Source organism: Arvicanthis niloticus, chromosome 12 (assembly GCF_011762505.2).
Source record: "Arvicanthis niloticus isolate mArvNil1 chromosome 12, mArvNil1.pat.X, whole genome shotgun sequence".
In the NCBI taxonomy this organism is placed as follows: Eukaryota; Metazoa; Chordata; class Mammalia; order Rodentia; family Muridae; genus Arvicanthis; species Arvicanthis niloticus.
This window is the reverse complement of record NC_047669.1, coordinates 72,370,002-72,389,404: the sequence shown is the minus strand read 5'-3', so window position 1 is coordinate 72,389,404 and position 19,403 is coordinate 72,370,002. Positions and strand designations below refer to the sequence as shown.

The window sequence follows — 19,403 nt, the reverse complement described above, 5'->3', positions numbered from 1 at the left end:
TTTCTAGCTATCTCGGCTTTCTTACCAAGCCACTCGAAAAACACTTTGCTCTTCTGGAAATGGCTGCGGCAAGCAGGGAGGTAATCATTTCTGGTTTTGTTTTTCCCAGACAGGGATTCCCCGCGTAGGCCTTGCCATCCTGGAATTCCTTATATACTTCAGGCTGGCCCTGAATTCAGAGATCGGCTCGCCTCCACCTCCCCAGCGCTGCTGGGATTAAAAGTGTGTGCCCTCACGCCGGCTTTTTCTCATGGAAGAGAACCTATACCTTTGAGAGTGTTTGCGTTGATAAAGCTGTAGAAATAGCAAGTATTAATAGAGATATTGATCTGTAGACTGTATCCGCTAGCAATACGTCGCGTCATTAGGAGGGATATTACCTATGGAGATACATACAACTTTCCCTTCTCAAGCCCAGGTTAACTGACTCCTCCCTTCACTTCTCCCCGGCCTCCCGTCTCTGTTTACCCTGCAGGCGCTGCGTGGGAGGTTTCCACACGTAGCGGCTTCGTGTAAGCGCGGAAGACGCATTGCAGCAACATGCTCAGAGACTACACTCTTTCCTCTCATCTCGATGATCCTCTTTGTGACCTTTGGAACAACACTGGAGTCGGAGGGTTCCGTGCCAACAGTCCCCCGCGCCGCTAGAGGGCAGTGCGAAGTGACTCCGCCCAAGTAGCGGGGGAGGAGGGGCACGAGGAAAGCGCATGCGCGATCGCTGTTGCTCCCTAGCTAGCTAGAGCCTCGACGACCCGGCTGAGGCGCTCGCGACTGCGCGTGCGCGGCGGTGGTCTCCGCGCTCTCTCGTCCCCCTCAGTCTGCGAGCGGCGGTGAAAGCGCGGTGACGGCGGCTGGGATGTTCCGAAAGGCCCGGCGGGTGAACGTGCGCAAGCGGAATGACTCGGAGGAGGAGGAGCGGGAGCGCGATGAGGAGCAGGAGCCGCCGCCGTTGCTGCCGCCGCCGGCCTCAGGCGAAGAGCCGGGCCCCGGCGGCGGCGACCGGGCCCCCGCGGGGGAGTCGCTCCTGGGCCCGGGGCCGCCGCCCTCCGCGCACACCCCGGGCCTTGGCGCCGAGGCCGGGGGCGGCATCCCCGGCGGCGCGGAGCCCGGCAACGGGCTGAAGCAGCGCAAGAGGCCTCGCGAGAACAAAGAGGTGCCCAGGGCCAGCCTGCTTAGCTTCCAGGACGAGGAGGAAGGTGAGCCCCCCGCCCGGCCCACGCGGACCCCGAGCCCGTGCTCGCCCGAGCGCCGCGCCCCTTTCCCCACCGCTGGCCTTCTGCTCTGCCTGGGGTTGCGTTCCCGCGCTGCCACCAGCCAGGTCTGCGGCCTGTGCAGCCCCTCCTGCGGCTGTCAGCCCTGATCTGCCATCCTAAATGGAAGAGAAGGCCCAGTGCTCCGTGGACCCGTTTCCTACCTTGCGAGTTGCAGACAGCCGGAGTGTCTCGGTTAACTGCCCGTTCGCAGTCGTCTGCAGGCCTCTGTACCCGCGGCTCGTTGGCATCTCGGTTTAGGCATCCTTGATTAAGAATGCCGGATTGTTAAAGAGGAGGCCCGAAACCGGGGCTGGGAACAAATCTGGAGCTGCAGCCCTGGTTCCTAGTGACCTTGATCCAATCAGTCCCTTGCTCTGGTCCGTTCTCGGTTTCTCTGTAGAGGTAAATGGGTGGAGATGTCGGCTGTAGCGTCGGCTCTTGAAGCAGCTCGAACCAGGTTTCAGGGGACTTAGATTTTACTTGTATCCCAATATCATGTTATGAGAAATTGGATGAGTTTTGAAAGTCTTGCGTCATGACTTCAAAATGCTTTCGTGTTTCTAGAAAGATGGGTGATTTATCTTTGGCTTCCCTGATATTTTGATTGAAGGAGATCCAGGCCAGGTTTTGATACCTGAGTTGTTTGAAATGTTTTGTTAGTGACTTTGATTTTCAATTCAAAGATGAGGGATAAGTCACTCAAAACTTAGTTTTACAAAATGATTTACTTTAGGCATAATTTTGAAATAACTGTTACTGTGACCAGAGTTATTCAGACTTAGCAGAACCTTGTAATTTGGGGTATATTGTTTTAGGTGTCTTGACTTAATATTTTAAGGAAACATTCTAAATATATTTTTATCCTGAGATAGATTAAATAAGCCAAAAGTTAACAATTTTGAAGTTCCTTGGTACTCATTAAAATTTTCACTTAATTTCTGGAATTGATACTTTGGGGGGGGGGGTGGTGAGACAGGGTTTTTCTGTTTAGTTCTGGCTGTCCTGGAACTCACTCTGTAGACCAGGCTGGCCTCAAACTCAAATCCTCCTGCCTCTGCCTCCCAAGTGCTGGGATTAAAGGCATGTGACACCACTGCCCGGCTAGATACTATTTTTTATTTTTGTTTTTATTTTGTTTTGTTGAAACAAGATCTCTATATTATAGCCCTGGTTGTTCTGGAACTCAATCTGTAGACCAGGCTGATCTTAAGTTCAGAGATCTGCCTGCTTCTGCCTCCCTAGTGCTGAGATCCAGGTGTTTGCTGCCAAGCCTGGCACAATATCAGTTTTTGAGTCTATGATAGATTGAAATAACTTTCAAATTTTGTAATGATTTTTGTGTGTGAAAAAATTTCGGGAGAAGTCAAGCAGCATGAAGGCAAGAGGAAGGGAGAGCACCTTCTGAGTTTGTGTCTTACAGACTTCATTACATTTCTCTTAAGAAAATGAAGAAGTGTTCAAAGTAAAGAAATCAAGTTACAGCAAAAAGATCGTCAAATTGCTTAAGAAAGAATATAAAGAAGACCTTGAGAAATCAAAAATCAAGACAGAGCTCAACACAACAGCTGACAGTAAGTATTAGATAATTCTTTCAAATGAGAGACAAATAGAAGCTCTTTCCCACAGTGCTTTGCAGTGTATATTGTGAACTCATTCTGCTAACCAATGGCCACATTAAGTTACAATACTGTTCTATAATTTTCCCCCCTTTTAAAAAAAGGATGGATTGTTGCTTCTGAATTTTTGCTAATATAAAGACTGTTGTAAGCCGGGTGGTGGTGGCGCACGCCTTTAATCCCAGCACTTGGGAGGCAGAGGCAGGTGGATTTCTGAGTTCCAGGCCAGCCTGGTCTACAGAGTGAGCTCCAGGACAGCCAGGACTACACAGAGAAACCCTGTCTTGAAAAACCAAAAAAAAAAAAAAAAAAAGACTGTTGTATGCAGAAGGAAAAGAGATTTCCTGTTTCAGCCATAGAGACAGATTAGTCTATTTAAAAATTTTGTACTGCTGTTTCACAGAGTTAGACTTTTGAGCTCCTCTGGTAGTATTTCCATATTGGAAAAAAATAACTCTTACAGATTTTGTAGGAAATTAATGTTGATAATACCAGTACTCAGCAGCCTTATTTGATACTAAGGGGCAAGGGACATTGGTCCTTTCAAAATCAGGTTTAAATCTTTCCCTCATCTCACTTTTTCTCTTTTGCTGGAGGCAAACATTCTACCAATAAACGAGTCCCAAGGTTTAAAATGTTTCAAGCACGTATATCACATGGGTAATGTTTGCATTCATTATAATTTAAGTTACTCTCCGACAGGTGTTTCAGAAAGATCTTTATTTCAAAGGCCTAAAGAGAGTATTTCCCAGGTTCTCAGCTACAGGCATGACTTGAATAAGAATGCTATTTTATCTCAAATTTACAATGTAGCAATGGAGACTGTTATGTAAATATTCAACAGAAGTGTTAGCAGAAAGTCCAGTGTGTAGGTCAGAGGTTAACTACAGGTTTTCAGAAAAAGGGGGACAATTGTAGAAAAGTAGGATGTGAAGCTGGATAGTTGATTATTAGAATTCGCAAAACAGGAAGAAGTGTGGAAATACCACAAGGATCAAGTACATTTGACTAGCTCTTTATGAAGTCAGTAGCTCAGTGTTTGATTCTGAAAGACAAGTTGTTGACAGGTTGGGAATAAAATGTAGTAAGGGTTTGCAGTTGCAGGATGTAGTGGCTTGTGGAGACAGGCTGGATAAATAGCTTTTGAAACTGTAACCTGGTGTTAACAGGTGTCCTGAATTGCTATGAGGAGAGATTGTTGTTCTAAAACAGTTGAAACTTAGTGGCCAATAGCCTTAGAAAGCTGAATAAGATTGACACTTTTCCTGGCCCTGGGAAATTGTAGGTGGGTTAAAAGTAATTGCTGTTGCCAGGCAGTGGTGGCACACACCTTTAACTCCAGAGCTCAGGAGGCAGAGGCAGGTGGATCTCATGAGTGTGAGGCCAACCTAGTGCATAGATGGAATTCCAGGACAGCCAGGTTACACAGAGAAACACTTTTGGGAAGGGGTAGGTCTGCAAAAACTGGCTTATTTGAGAACCATTCCTAGGAAAAATTGATACACTTCACGTATGCTTTGCTGTTAGAAACAGCAGCCAAATTGAAGCTTTGTGTCAGGGTAGACGGGAAGATCTCTGTGTTAAGTTGTAGTACAGGGAAGATGGGTGGGAGGAAGAGTGTTTTAGAGAATGGAACTAGTTCTGCATCTTGGGAACTGCTCCACTCCCTGAGTTGTTGAAAACTAACCTCAGAGCAGTGCAGAGTGGAAATTAAAGGCCTGGGGTTGTGCTTACCATTCACTGTGGGGTTCAGATTGAAGTCAGTAGGAAGTTCTTAAGGCCATCTTTTGTCATCTTCCTGTCTCCTACTTTAGGGGTTCTGCACTCATCAGGGAATTCAGTGTTCTCCCCATGGGTAGAACTTCTGTTGGTAGGTACCATTGGTCTTGCTGTTCTTGAAGCAACAATCCTGGAAGCATTGTTAACAAATATCTAGACCATTTGTGCCTGTCAGTATGTAGGTTGGCAAAGATGAATTAGCTTAAAAGTAGCATTGAAGAAACCTTGGCTTTGTGGTATTCCTAAATTAAATTGAAGGGCTTGGTGGAGCCTTTTCAAGGCAGGCTCTTATACACAACAGGCTGGCCTCAACCCGCATGGGCAAGGGTAGCCTTGAGTTTAATCATCTTGCTTCTGCCTCCTTACAGCTGTGGGCCACCATGCCCAGTCATGTGCTCCTGGGGACCAAACCTAGGGCTTCATGCACTCAAATAATAATGGAGCTACACTCTTCTAGAATGCAGCATATGCCTACGGTTGTGTAGAACTCAGCATGCACGCATTTGAGGTGCAATACTGAAAGAAAAATACATATGTACATACACACACACATAATAACTTAAGTGAGAATGTGCTGAGGTTGTTTACTCTTATATACTCATTAGGGTGCCTTTTTTTTTTCAAATGAAGGAAAACCTCTCAGAAAATAGCAAATGTTGACAATATAAAGAAACTAAAATATTTCTACACTATTGGTGAGGAAGGTGAACAGCAAATACTGTATGATTTGATTTGCTAATAGTTGATATTTAGAACAGTCAAAATGAATAGCTAGGACAGTTGCAAAGAGGACCTGGGCAGAGGTGGAGATGGGGATGTGAGTAGAGCAGAAGACTCAGGACGGATGCTCATGACAGACCAGCTTGGAAAGAAGCACAACCAAGCCTTGAAGAGGGCTGTTTGCACTTGTATTCCAGCACTCAGTGCAGCTAGCATGGGGAGCAGCATGCCCATCTGCAGATGGGCAGCTTGTTTGGAAGTATGTGCATGCAGTGCAGTACTGAAGCTGGGGAAGGGGAGTCTGACCCAGGCTGGAATTGAGTAAATCTGGGGGACAGTACACCAAAGAACTACTTAGTTGTCAACAGTGAAGTATGGTTCCAGTTACAGAAGACAGTACAGGCAGAGGACCACTGCTGGGATGAGGGCTCCAGGGCCTGGGCAGCAGGAGGAGGGCGGGCAAAGAAAGCTATTACTGCCGCTCAGCTGTAGGTTTACAGCTTAGGAAAGTGTATATATGAGGAGCACTGGGAGTGAGCAGTGCTGATGCTCACATAGTGTGTGTGTTTAGCACTGAGTAGACACTCAGAAAAGAATGTGTGTGTATGTGCATGCCACAAGGGGAGGTCACAGCGCAGCCTGCAGGACACATGAGTAGTGGGCATGAAACTCAGGCCAATCTGCTGAGTCATCTTCATACTGTATAGTTCAAGTTTATTTTACCACAGTAATAAACTGCAAGTGTTGACCCAAGATCATTAAAATATCTATAGAACCATTCATCCTCTGAGCGCATCAGGTCTGTTTCAGTCTGAAAGGCCACTGGACTCAGAGAAGGAAATAAATAGATGGAGTGGGGCTGGCAAGTCGGCTCAATGGATAAAAGTGCTCATTGCCAAGCCTGACCACCTTAGTTCAGCTCCTAGAAATTCATGAGGAGAGAACTGACTCCTGAAGGTTGTCCTTTGACCTCTATATGTATGTGTGGAATCATGTGATCACACATATAAAAAATAAATATGAAAATAATTTTTCAAAAAAAAAGGTACTTCATCTAGCCATGTGATTGAACTGATTTTTAAAGCCTGAGGCTTTGTTATGCACTTAACAGGGAAGTTGGTGACTAGTAAGGTAAGACCGCACTTTAAAGAACAAAACACCCTGACAAATCAAAAAGAGGATGGTCGGAGTTTCCTAGTCCAGGGCTTTTGTGTGCAGGGAAGGCACCGTCTGAGGAGGAGGACATGCTAACAGTGTGGGAGGGTGGCCCACTGAGGAAACACATGGTCTTTCCCTTTAGAAGCAAGTTTTACTCTTTCATTTGTACTCATTGCACCCAGGATGAGTATTATCAGGGTCAGTGGGTCAAGGTCAAAACAAGAATAGCAGAGATTAAGTTAATTGGAATTGTTATAGACCTAGGACAGTTTATCACAAAGATAAACACTCGTGGTGGAAATATATTCCCAAGTCAGCCTTCAACTCAGACTGGAACTGATATTGGACTTCTGTCTACATGTTAGAATGTGGCCATCTAGAGCTTCCTCTTAGTCAATAGTCCTAGTGTCCTATAATCTAGAATTTGTCTCTGTCTCACTTCTGGGCCCACAGATCTATCAGGTTTTCTATGCTTCATGATACATACTTCAGGCTGTACAGTGTAGATACAATTGTTAGGGTCTCCTCACCCTGATCATAGGTGAAAAGTCATATTTGTACAGTCATTAAACCACCAAATGTTTAGCTCTCAACAGAAAACTGTCTTATGTAAAGTGGAAAATGAAGTAAAAGTATGTGAGCAGGCAGTGCAGAGGTGGCTCACCACAAGTTCAGAGCACTTTCTGTTCTTACAGAGGACCTGAGTTCAGTTTCTAGCACCTGCATGGGGTGACTTAAAACAGCCTGTAACTTCAGCAGCTCTGGGGGACTCATTGCCTCTGGCCTCTGAGGATATATATGTGCACATATCCACATGTAGTCCTGTACACCTGTAAAGAATTAGTGAGATGTTGATAAATTTACTAAATTTGTTTACAAAGTTAACTAAAATGTCATTTTATCCCTGTTTTCTCTGTATTACCCTTACCCAATCCTATCTACTGTGCTCTTCCATATTTATGCTTGAGGTTGTTTTTAAGTACTTGAAATAATGTCAGTTTTAGTGGATTAAGCTCAAGATTTAATAAAAAATTGCCTTGATGGTTTATGACTTTGTATTTTAAATATATTTAATTGGTTTTTTCAAAACTGCAGGTGACCAGACTCTGGACAAAACGTGTCATGCTAAGGACACAAACCCAGAAGATGGAGTTGTTGTTAGCGAGCATGGCGAGGATGAAATGGACATGGAGAGCGAGAAGGAGGAGGAGAAGCCCAAGGCCGGGGGCGCCTTCTCCAATGCTCTGTCTTCCCTGAATGTGCTTCGCCCAGGTGAGTGCTTACAAGGCTCGCCTAGATCCTCACCCTCAGGGTACTTGTCAGTGGTGCTTGTAATTAGGACATCTTGGTAAGGCATGTTGTTTCTATATTTGCAAATGTAGAAAATAAAAGAACTGCCAGCCTGGTCTACAGAGTGAGCTCCAGGACAGCCAAGGCTACACAGAGAAACCCTGTCTCGAAAAACCAAAAGAAAAAAAAAAAAAGAAAAAAAAGAAAGAAAGAAAAGAACCAAGTCTTTCAGTTTTCCAAAGTTTCTTATTACTTAAAAAATACTTTAAAAATTGTATGTGTGTGGTATATCTCTGTATGGGTGTGTTCATATAAGTGCGGGTTCCTGAGGAGGCAGAAGACTGTGTTGGTTTCCCTGGAGCTGGAGCTACAGGTGGTTGTGCGCCACCTGATATGGGTGACAGGACCAGAACTGAGTGTCTTTGAAGAGCAGCCGTCTCTCCAGCCTTCTTTAATTGAAACAAATGGGCTTCAGGGAACCAGCAGATAGTCCTGAAGGTCTTCTCTGTCTCAGGCTGTATCTCCCACACCCCTTCTACCAGATAAAGACTTTAACTCTTTCCACTGCTACAAAAACCACAACTAATTGCTGTTATTTTTATCTTCATACTTAATTACTTTTCCTATTTTCTGTAGGAAATAGTTTGCAAATCTATATACTAGCTAATCAGTTTTAAAATCAGTGCTTTAAGTGGCCAAATTTAAATTATGAATAAATACCACTGTGTTTATAAACAATTAAAGATGTCTCAGCTGGGCTGGGGAAATCATGATTCAGTCCATCCACAGTTGATCAGTTGGATTGCATGTAGAGTTTAGGAAGAGGCAGCAGGAGTTAAGTACCATGCTGACAAGACTATCTTGGATTATTCTATTCTTCCTGTTTTGTTTTGGTTTAAGATTTATTTGTTTATGTATATGAGTGCTCTATACCCTGTAAGCTGGAAGAGGGCATCAGATTACATAACAGATGGCTGTGAGCCACCGTGTGGTTGCTGGGAATTGAACTCAGGACCTCTGGAAGAAGAACAGTCAATACTCTTAACTGCTGAGTCATTTCTTCAGCCCTGATTCTTCTTGTTTTTAAGAAAATAAGCTTCATACCCCAGGTACTTGGCTTTTTTATAATTCTGATTATTTGTTTCCAGGAGAAATTCCAGATGCAGCTTTTATACATGCTGCAAGAAAAAAACGCCAACTGGCCCGGGAACTGGGAGACTTCACTCCTCATGACAGTGAACCTGGTAAAGGCCGCCTCGTTCGAGAGGATGAGAATGATGCCAGCGACGATGAGGATGATGATGAGAAACGCCGGATCGTTTTTTCTGTGAAGGAAAAGTCACAAAGACAAAAGATCGCTGAGGAGATAGGTAACTTGAAGGACTTGACAGCAAGTGCGCTGCATTGCATTCAGTTGATCCCACACTGTACCAGCACTGTTCGTGCATGAGGACAAGGGTGTTCCACAGCTCATACCTCAACTAAGTATTCTTAAGCCATGCATGTTGTACTTCCCTTTGTAGAGTTGATGTCAAGCTTAAAAGAAATTAAGAAACCAAAGATTGTAAGTGAAACATTACTGTTTTAGCATTAAAGAAAGGTGCCATTTTTAGCAAAGTCAGGAGAATCAACCAGATCAAAGCGGACACTAGCAAGATCAGGATTTGTGCTCAGTTCTTGAGATCAGCTAAGGCCTCCTCCTCCCTGCTGTTGGATGCTGACCTCTCTTGTTGTGACCTCAGGTATTGAGGGGAGTGACGATGATGCCTTAGTAACTGGAGAGCAAGATGAAGAACTCAGCCGCTGGGAGCAGGAGCAGATTAGAAAGGGAATTAACATCCCTCAGGTAAGAAGACAGACTGAGAGTGCACACAAGCAGACAGGCTTCTGCTTGTTAAAGTGGAAGTGGGTCACAGTGAGCCTTGTCACTCAAGGCAACCGTCACAGTTGCAATTGGCATGTGGTCATGTATTCATCAGGTCTGCAGAATAAACTATGTCAAAGTTTGCTTTTATAGTCAGAATAGTGGGCCGATGTCCAGTTTCTTCAGCTAGTCCTTCAGCAGCAGGATCCAGAAGCCCATTACAAAGGCACAGTGGGGTCAGAAGGTAGGGGTTGGGCCTAGCACTTGCTTAGCAAGGTTTCCAGGTGATTCTGTCACATGCTGAAGCTTGAGAATTCTACCTTAAACCAAATGTTTGTGTTTTGTTGTTGATGTTTTAAGTTTGAAGATGGGTTTCCCAGGTATACAAACAAATGAGATTGATTAAAAAAAAAAAAAAAAAAAAAAAACCTGCCAAATTAGTTCCAGTAATGTGTTTTGTAGCAGCATGGAGAAAGTCGCATAATGAGCATGTTCATTTGTCATGTTGGGAAACTTGGAGTAGCTGGAAGAGGCCTGGTTGTAACCTAAGTCATTTATCCTGATAAAATTTACCTGGATCATACATTATTTCCATTTCTAAATTCTGACAGAGTGTTTTTCTGAAAATCATTAGGAATAAAATCAGTGATTTTTACCAGGACCTAAGAATCTATACAGCGCTGTGTTTATTTGATTTTGAAGAATGTTGTGGTTGCTATCTGAATTCCTGGCCAGGAACTGGGTATAATTGTTGCTGTTGTTTGTTTTGGTTCATAACTCTAAAGGCATTTATTTATTTATTTATTAAAATCAGTTTTCTTATACTTTTCTTTTCAGGTTCAAGCAAGTCAGCCCACTGAAGTGAATATGTACTACCAGAATACTTACCAGACAATGCCTTATGGTGCATCCTATGGCATACCTTATAGTTACACAGCCTATGGATCATCAGATGCCAAGTCTCAAAAAACAGATAATACAGTCCCTTTCAAAACTCCCAGTAATGAGATGGCTCCCGTTACTATTGATTTGGTAAAGAAACAGCTTAAAGACAGGTAGGGCAGATCAACTTCTTAAAGACCTGTCTGCTAGCTTTCTGGTCCCTCAGGCAACCTATAGTCTGGGGTAGCAAATGCAGAATGCCGGCAAAGAAGACTCACTGGTTCACCTTCAAAAGCTAAACAGAAGATGACTTCATGCTTTGCTCTGCTACCTTCTTGGATGACTTCTGTGGAAGCCTCAAAGTTATTAAAATGCCGCTCCATGAGCTTGTCGAAGACAGTGCTGAGTTTTCACCTCTTGGACTCTGAAAGTGTAGTCAAGAGATGGGGGGAGTCGCAAAGCAGGAGATTTTTGTTAGCCCACCAAATAACTATTGGAAGTCTGTAAACTGCCTTTTTAAATTTACTTTTTATTTTATTTTTTATAAGAAAAGCAGTACAGACAAAAAGATGCATTCCAGATATTTTCATGTTCTAGTAATGGAACTAAAATGCATTATAATATTGCAAGAGTCCTGACAACATTGAATTCTAGGTATAAATGTGTTATATCTATCCTTTTGTGTTCTTAAGGTTGGACTCCATGAAAGAATTGCACAAAACCAATCGACAGCAGCATGAAAAACATCTGCAAAGCCGAGTGGACTCCACCAGGGCTATTGAGAGATTAGAAGGGTCTTCTGGGGGTATTGGTGAACGGTATAAATTTTTGCAAGAAATGCGAGGGTATGTCCAAGACTTGCTTGAGTGTTTCAGTGAAAAGGTAAGAATGCAAAAATAATAATCTCTTTGAAATAAGGCAAAAGATGGGGAGACCTAGATGGCCTTTCATAAAGCATCTTGTGATTCTCAGAATAGAACACACTCAGCTTTACCAGTGCTGAAGTCATGTTTCATTTCCTCTACATTATTAGTTGAGGGCAACACAGTGCTTCGTACAAACAAAAGGAGCTCACAAGTTTTCAGACTGACAAGTCCTGTCTCAGTATCATGTTAGTTTACTGGCTTGCACTGAGTTGATAGAATACAAAGGATTCACTAATAGCGTTTTGTTTTTATGATTCAGGTCTAATTTCATTTTTATATTATTTTTTCAGTGATTGTGAACATTTATAAGTAGTGCAATACATGACAAGTTTTTCCTAGCTAGTTAGTTCTGCTTTTCATGGTGGCATTTCTGTTAGTTTCCATCTAAGCCAATGCGTCACTCACTTCAGAAGCCATTCATTGTCATGGTTTTATTCATTGAACATTTCTCATTCTGAATTCACTGCTTTAGTATGACAGTTGACAAAATCTTTTGAATATGTTTAAAAATTAGTTGCATGTGCTAACTTCTCAAGTAACTTCCTGTTTGTTTGTTTTAAGATAATACTCCATACATGTCTTGCACAGACATGTACAGTAATAATTTAAAATTTAAAAGGTGGGAGAAAGAGCGGCAAGATGGCTGAACAGGTAAAGGTGCTTGCTGTTGAAGCACCCTGTGAAATGGAAGGAGAGCGTGGACAGACCCTCCTTCTACCTAGGCGTCCTCTCACCTCCACACACAGGCTGTGCCATGAGCACCCCACACATCATGCTTGAATACACACGGTCATAAATAGAACGAAAAGGAAAAGTAGATGTCTGGCTTGATGAGCTGGTTTATAAGCATTGGTGTACTTCATCTTAGCTTTAAAAAATACTAAGATTATGGTCCTTAAATATTTTTTTCTCAGAATCTTAGATAGGAAGGCACATTTTTCTTTATCATTAACTATTTGCTTCAATACAAAAAAGCCAAAGGTTAACAAAAGTAAATTAGACTTGTCTTTCTGATGGGTCTTAGTTCAGTTGTGTGTGGTCAGATCTGGCGTGGTACCATTCATCAGAACCTCTCTAGCACTTAGCATGGTTTGTAGTATTGTCCATGTCCCCATGTACCTGCAGCTGTGATTTTTTCCTTGTGGCATGTCAGTTGCTTGGGGCCAGGAAGGAAGCATGAGTTTATCTGTTTGAGTAAGACTGGAAGTAGGACCTACATGGCAGAGCCAGCCAGAATAAGGTTGTCTCCTGAGGTAGTGCTGTATGTGTGGGAATAGTCTCTGGGACCTGCTTCTGTAAGTGTCTTGGCTTTTGCTTTATAGAACTTAACAAATCCAAGCACTCAGAATTGCAAATACAGTGCTAAATATGTAAAGCTAGATTATGCCATCCCTGGATTAAGAAGAATTAGGATACAGTGTGTGTTACTGATTCATCAGTGTGCTTCCTCTTCTGCATACTGTGTTTCTGGAGAAGTCTACTTCAGGTAGTCTAGTTGGCTGCAGAGTCACTTAGATATTTTTATACCAGATCTGAACCCTGACATACTGAATATCTTTTCAGTAAAAGAAACAGATAGTCCTGTATTTCAGAGATGTGTTCTTCATGCTTACATCTTCATATGCATGTAATCAGTTGTGTGTGCTTCTGATGAAAATGTCATGTGTTGTCATCCTTATGATATTTGAAGATAAAACTTTTAAAAAAGAGAAAATTGAATAGGTATGAATGTTATGTTTAGTTATGCTGAAATACTCTTTCAAAGTAAGCTAAACATTCCTTTTTCTCTGCTTTGTGACGTTAGAGTGAGTTTTAAAATTAAATTGTCTGTTGATCATTTTAACTTCCACAGCTTAGTTCCCCTCTAGTCATCTTGTTGTGGTTTTCATTTTACATTTGCTCCTGAATAAATTAATAGTGATATTCTGTAGTTTAGAGAGGTTAAAGAAACTGTCATGGCAGTTAGATAAGTCAATGGTTATAAACTTTGAAAGAGATCTAAAATTGAGTTCCCAAAGTTGTCTTCTGAGCTTTAAAGAAAGTTCCTAATTCGGATAATTCTTTACAATGCCAGCACAGGCTTGAGCACTGTAGGGAATGTTTTATCTACGACCACAGAGATGCATCTTCCCTACCTTTGAATTTACTCTTGCAGGATTTTAAAAAGGAGGTTACCAGGATGTAGCTTAGCAAGCAGCCTAAGCCATAGTGATAACAGCAGTAATTGGGAAATAGACATTTCAAATTAGATATTGACTTTGGACTACAGAATAATCATTGCTGATTTGGACATGTTTGCCCATGGTATGGCATATTAAAGAACAGAATGCCTCCATCAGTCTGACCTTTCTGTAAACATTTGCTCCTTGGCAATGGAATCCTGCAAGAATGTAAAGCCGCTTTTACAGGCATCCATATGTTCCCCCTGGCTTTTATCTTTTCCACTTACGGTCTGTTCAGTTCAGGAAGCTGCTGTAACACTGTGTGTCTGTTTTCTCAAGCTCTAATTAGTGTCTTTTCCTATTTACTAACCTCCAGGAAACAAGAATTTATGGTTTCTTTGGATATGTGTAGTGGTTTTCTGTGTTTTGTGAAAGTTTCATAGCATTTGGTTGTTTAATATGGTATTTATAAAGAAAGATGTTCTAGTTTTTGAAAATTTAGATTCCATGTTTATGTTTGGTAGTCTTTGTATTCTTTTTGTCTAAGTAAACTAGATAGGTGTATTGTTACAAGATTTGTCGACTTTATTTGAAAATAATTTATTTGATGATTTTATTATAAAATTAAGAAAACCTCAAACATTTGCTAGGAAGAGAGAAATTTCAGAGTGTGATTTCAGACTGGTTAGCAATAGCTAGAAATCTTATTTACCTTTTTAGTTTAATTGTAAACTGTACAATAACGTTGCAGAATAGTGTACCATTATTTTAGGGTCCTGTATATGAGTGAGTGGATGAACAACTTAAAATTGGACAGTCACTAGCACAACTGTCATGTAAACCAGGAAGTTTACTAAATGTGGTACGTGCCTGGAATTGCAGCATTCAGGAGGAAGAGGCAGGAAGCCAGCTAGGGCTTAGTGAGTTTTAGACCAGGTGAAACTATATAGACTTCCTCTTCAAAACAGAAAGAGAAACCTACAAACTTTGCCATTTTGCTGGAAAATTAAAAAATAAATGTATAAGTACTCACATTTTCTCTGACGATAAAGCACTAAGATCCTGACATCTCTGCTTGGTCTTTTATTAACACAGAAGCCTTACATTTGTTAAGTTAACTTTGGCTCCGATAACCAGGCACTGGACATTTAGCTTTGTACATGGGTTCAAGAAGTGTTGCTTCCTTACTTACAGAGTGACTTGCTGTTCTGCTTTTGTGGGGACTCCTGCTTATTTTGTCCATAGAAAGTACTTTTTCAGAAAACCGGAAATAGCATGGAACCCTCAGATGAGTACGCGGCTGAGGAGTTTGGTGTTACGGAGTGTGTTGTATTTTTACAGGTGCCACTGATTAATGAACTTGAATCAGCAATACATCAGCTGTACAAACAGCGAGCTTCCCGCCTTGTCCAAAGACGACAAGATGATATTAAAGATGAATCTTCGGAGTTTTCAAGCCATTCAAGTCAGTCCATCTTGAAGGTTTTTATTTTTCATTAAACAACCTTGTTTACTTAGTGCAGCCTAATTGAAAATTACAGACCTTTTTCTTTTAAAATTTTTCCTTGTTCATAATTAGGTAGATCTAAAAATTGTAACGCATGTACTTGGGTTTGTTTAAGAAAGTATGACCTAACCAACGAGCCAACTACTGTACTAATACTCTTTCTATTAGTCTGCTCTTCCCTGGGTGTGTTTCTCAGTCAGCCTTTACAGCATCCGGACACATGGTCAGCAGTTATCATAAAACCACTGTCTCTTTGGCCCTAATTGACAGCCCACCCCCGCTCCATTGTGTTCTATTCGTGACGCTGATACAAATGCTATTTTGATCACAGCAAGAGAAACTGAGCTTATAGGGACTTGGGAGTTCCAGGGAGAGGAGCAGGGAGGAGGTTGTGTTGTGTGACACGTGATAGCTTCAGAACCAGAGCAGTTGTTGCCACCCCTGGGTAAAGCAAATGCTTTTGTATTTCTTTTTAAATGTGCTCTTTTTTCTAGTTTGCTGTATATTACATATTTATATATATATATATATATATATATATATGTATATATAAGTACATATATATATATATACAGTTCTTGAAATTTTGTGAAAATTATGGAAATTGAATTATATTTGTTACTTATGACATGAATTATGAAAAAAAACCAACCAAAATTAATTGTAAGCTCTTTGAATCCCTGTAGTTGAGATTCTCTAGCTGGGTGCTTTAGGAACCCTTTAGTCCATTTTCCTCACTGCATTCTATAGTCTTGGTCTGATGGGAACTGTCTTAGTGAGGGTTCCTCCTGGGTTCCTTTGTCCTTTCTTCGTTGCTGTGCTAGCATATGTATCATATGTATCATACTCCATATGTATCTGATGTGCTCATTTAAAATACAGGTCTTCCGGTCTCATACCCGGAGATTCTTCCTAGGTCCTTCCTATCCAGAAATCTGCATGTTAAACAACTGCTCCAAATGATTGATAAAGGAGCGTCGTGCTGTTCTTAGAGCAGTACATAGCCTGTCTTCCCAGTCAGCTATTGGATCCATGGGAAGTGTCCTCCTGTTTGCTGGGGTGTGAGAGAGGCACAGAGAGAAAGCACTGTGGCACTCAGATCTGAGCCCTGCAGATTCAGCTGTAAGCCATATGAATGGCTTGGGTCTGGTTGTGCTGTAAAAGTTTTGAGCATCATTGACCTTGGGCACCTAAATGACTAATGCATCCCTCCCAGACCACTTTTGATCCAGAGAGCCAGATTTCGGGGGCAGATTACAGGTAACTGTTGTACATCTAAAGGAAATAACTTCCTTTTAAGTTTAGTGGTGTGAGCTCTGTAGCACATTCACTGTCCCCACTGTTTATAGTTTATTCTTGAAAGGATGAGGCTGTATCGTTACCTGGGATTTGAAGTGATAGTTATATGATGCGTGTTAATTAGACTGAAAAAATGGAAAGTATTAAAAGAACAGTGAGGGATAAAAGGCCACTATTTTTGAGGGATATAGTTGACAAAAGATTTAAAGAAAATTATGTGAGACATGTAAGAACCTATTCAGTGTTCCTTTTTAAAAGAACAGTGTCGGGTTTATCTGTTTAGATTGTAAGCTCTTATTTCCAGTTATTTTGTATAGTTTTAAACAGGAGTGAAGGAAACCATGTTTTTTTTTGTTTTTTGTTTTTTTAATTTCTCATCTAACGTGTAAGCACTAGAGTATACCTCTTAATGTCAGCTATTTAAGGGAAATAAATACTCATGAGCTGTAGAGCAGTCTGGAGATATGCAGAGCAGAACTTAGGGTTTTTTTCCTCTTGCTCATTTCAGTAGCAAAAATGTACATGAAAAAAACCTGCATGAGTTTTAAGTGACACCATTCATTGTGTGCATGCATGCCACCTGCCAGTTCCTTGTTTTTTTGTTTTGCTTTTTAATAACTAGTCTGTGTTTTCCAGAATGTCTTAAGTAGAAATAAGGGACTTGAGAAGACAGTGTTCCTTTCACCACATACTCTAAGCAAGTTTGTAGAGCTGCTGACATCTGGGGTTTCTAAAAGAGTTGTCATTGTATCAGTGATGTAGCGGAAATGACTCATAGTTCTTACATATGCATAGGGAGATTCCATATTTGCTTTTTTAAAAGTTTTGTTGCTGTTTTTTAAATTATGTGGATTTGAGTGTGTCTGTGTGTGGGTATGTGCAGTGAGTGCAGGTGCCCTTGAAGGTCAGAGACGTAGAACCCCGTAGCTGGAGTTAACAGGCTATTATGAGCACCCCAGTGTGGGTACTAGAACCCAAACTTTGGTCTTCTGTAAGAGTAGTGTGCATTTTAACTGTTGGGCCATCTCTCCTGCCCCAATCTTATGTCTTTTACGTGAACAAGTACTTAACAGTCACCAGAAAGGTCAATACTAGTAATAGGTCAAGGAGACAGAGGAAACAGAAATGCTGGTGGCAGTAGGGGGCTTCAGGGCTCATTTATAGCTTCAGGGGGATAGTTTATGAGGTCCCCTCCCCAGCACCCCTTAGATGTGGTGCTGCAGACTGAATGTGGGCTTCCTACATGCAGGCAAACACTGCCAGCTGGCCTGTGTATCCATAGCCTAGTTAAGGCCCAGGGTGGGGTACTGTGAAGGAAATAATAAGAACCACATCTTTAAAACTACAACTGTGATGCTGGGATACAGATTTAATAAGGAGGGAGTGGGAAACTAAAGGTAGAGCATGAGCACAGTCCTCAGGAGAGCTAGACTGTTACTAGAGAATAAGAGGTGGCAGGGGCATGTGGTGTGAGGTTTCCCTCTGCAGTGTCCAGTGTTGCCTGCCCTCAGAGTGGTGGTAAATAAACTTGAGACTTGTGTAGGCCAGGAGAGCGGCATTATTAAGGCCTTGGCCTCAGAGCTCTGAGGTCTTTCCGTGTGTTTCTCCACTGTCTTCCTGTATCCCAGCCTCCTTCACGAAGACACTTTCTCCTTTGCATGGGGAATGTAGATTTTCCACTTGTTTGTTGATTGTAAAAGGATCAGCTAGTCCTGTTGTTTAGTCAGACAGTAAGCCCAGCAGTAGTTGTGTGCTCTTAGAAATCGTTGTTTTAATTCTTCTACTTCTTCTCATGGAAACTCAATGATTCCAAGATTTGTTCTATACTAAAACCTGTCTAGTTTACCAGTTGCAGAATCTTGCTGTTGGGATTAGCAAGCAGTCTATTAATGGCTTGTTCTGTGCAGATTCTTTCCTCATGATGATTGAAGGAAGACTGTTAATTTTAACTATTTGTTGTTTTACAGATAAAGCTTTGATGGCACCAAATCTTGATTCCTTTGGACGTGACCGGGCACTTTATCAAGAACATGCAAAACGTCGGATTGCAGAGCGGGAAGCCAGGAGGTGATTCTGAAACTACTTGCCGTGTCTTATTAGGGACGCTAGCCTCCCTTACCCGAGTTCACACATCCTTTGTTATCAGGACTCGACGTAGACAAGCCAGAGAGCAGACCGGCCAGATGGCGGACCACCTTGAAGGCCTTTCCAGTGATGATGAAGAGACCTCTACAGACATTACTAACTTCAATCTGGAGAAAGGTTAGGCTTTTATTTGGAAATGACACTCATCAAGTTGTTCTCTTCATAGGTGTGCTTTTTTAAAAATTCTATTTTTTACTAAAGTTTTTTTTAAAATACACATTTATTTCTTTGTGGGTGTATCTGCATTCCACCATGGGCTTGAGGAGGCCAGGGTACCTTCAGAGAGTTGGTTCTTTCCTTCACCCACCGTGGAGTCTCTAGGGATTGAGTTCAGGTTGTTGGCTCGCAGCAAGAGCTCAGCTCTTGTGGTCTTTAATCATAACATGCTCAGAATTTTTGTCTTCTGCAATAAGTGAGGTGTTCTTTTATTTATTTATTTATTTATTTATTTTTATTTTTTTTACTATTGCAGTTCTCAAAAATAAGAGTTAACACTTTGTTTGGAGATTTAATTAATACTTGTATAATGATGTTAGTCTTCAGAACTGGAATTTTAAAGGAACAGAACCTGTATTGGAGCCTCTGGTCCACTCTGCTGAGGCTGTCTGGTCCTAAAGTTAAGGCTGTAGTAAACTAGCTCTCAGCCTGGGAAGAGCCTCCTGGAGAGTAGTGTGGAATCTCAACCAAGAGTAACAATTGGTACAAGTCTCTGCTAGGCATTTCTAGAATGTTCTCTAAGTTCTCGTTCTCCCATTCGCTGTGCTCATTTGGAATTTAAGTTCCACTGAGCTATAATCTCAGC

General features: G+C 41.8%; 1 protein-coding gene across 1 annotated transcript in view; it reads left to right on the top strand.

The window, feature by feature from the left end:
• Positions 1 to 725: 725 nt before the first annotated feature.
• Paxbp1 (PAX3 and PAX7 binding protein 1) overlaps positions 726 to 19,403 on the top strand; it is a 30,479-nt gene continuing 11,801 nt past the window's right edge. Inside the window, exons 1-10 of the mRNA XM_034514984.2 lie at positions 726 to 1,196; positions 2,696 to 2,824; positions 7,622 to 7,798; positions 8,965 to 9,186; positions 9,559 to 9,662; positions 10,518 to 10,735; positions 11,255 to 11,444; positions 14,992 to 15,115; positions 18,424 to 18,523; positions 18,603 to 18,718. Of these exons, the coding sequence (XP_034370875.1) occupies positions 857 to 1,196; positions 2,696 to 2,824; positions 7,622 to 7,798; positions 8,965 to 9,186; positions 9,559 to 9,662; positions 10,518 to 10,735; positions 11,255 to 11,444; positions 14,992 to 15,115; positions 18,424 to 18,523; positions 18,603 to 18,718 (1,720 nt within the window). The 5' untranslated portion in view covers positions 726 to 856. The remainder of the gene's footprint in view (positions 1,197 to 2,695; positions 2,825 to 7,621; positions 7,799 to 8,964; positions 9,187 to 9,558; positions 9,663 to 10,517; positions 10,736 to 11,254; positions 11,445 to 14,991; positions 15,116 to 18,423; positions 18,524 to 18,602; positions 18,719 to 19,403) is intronic.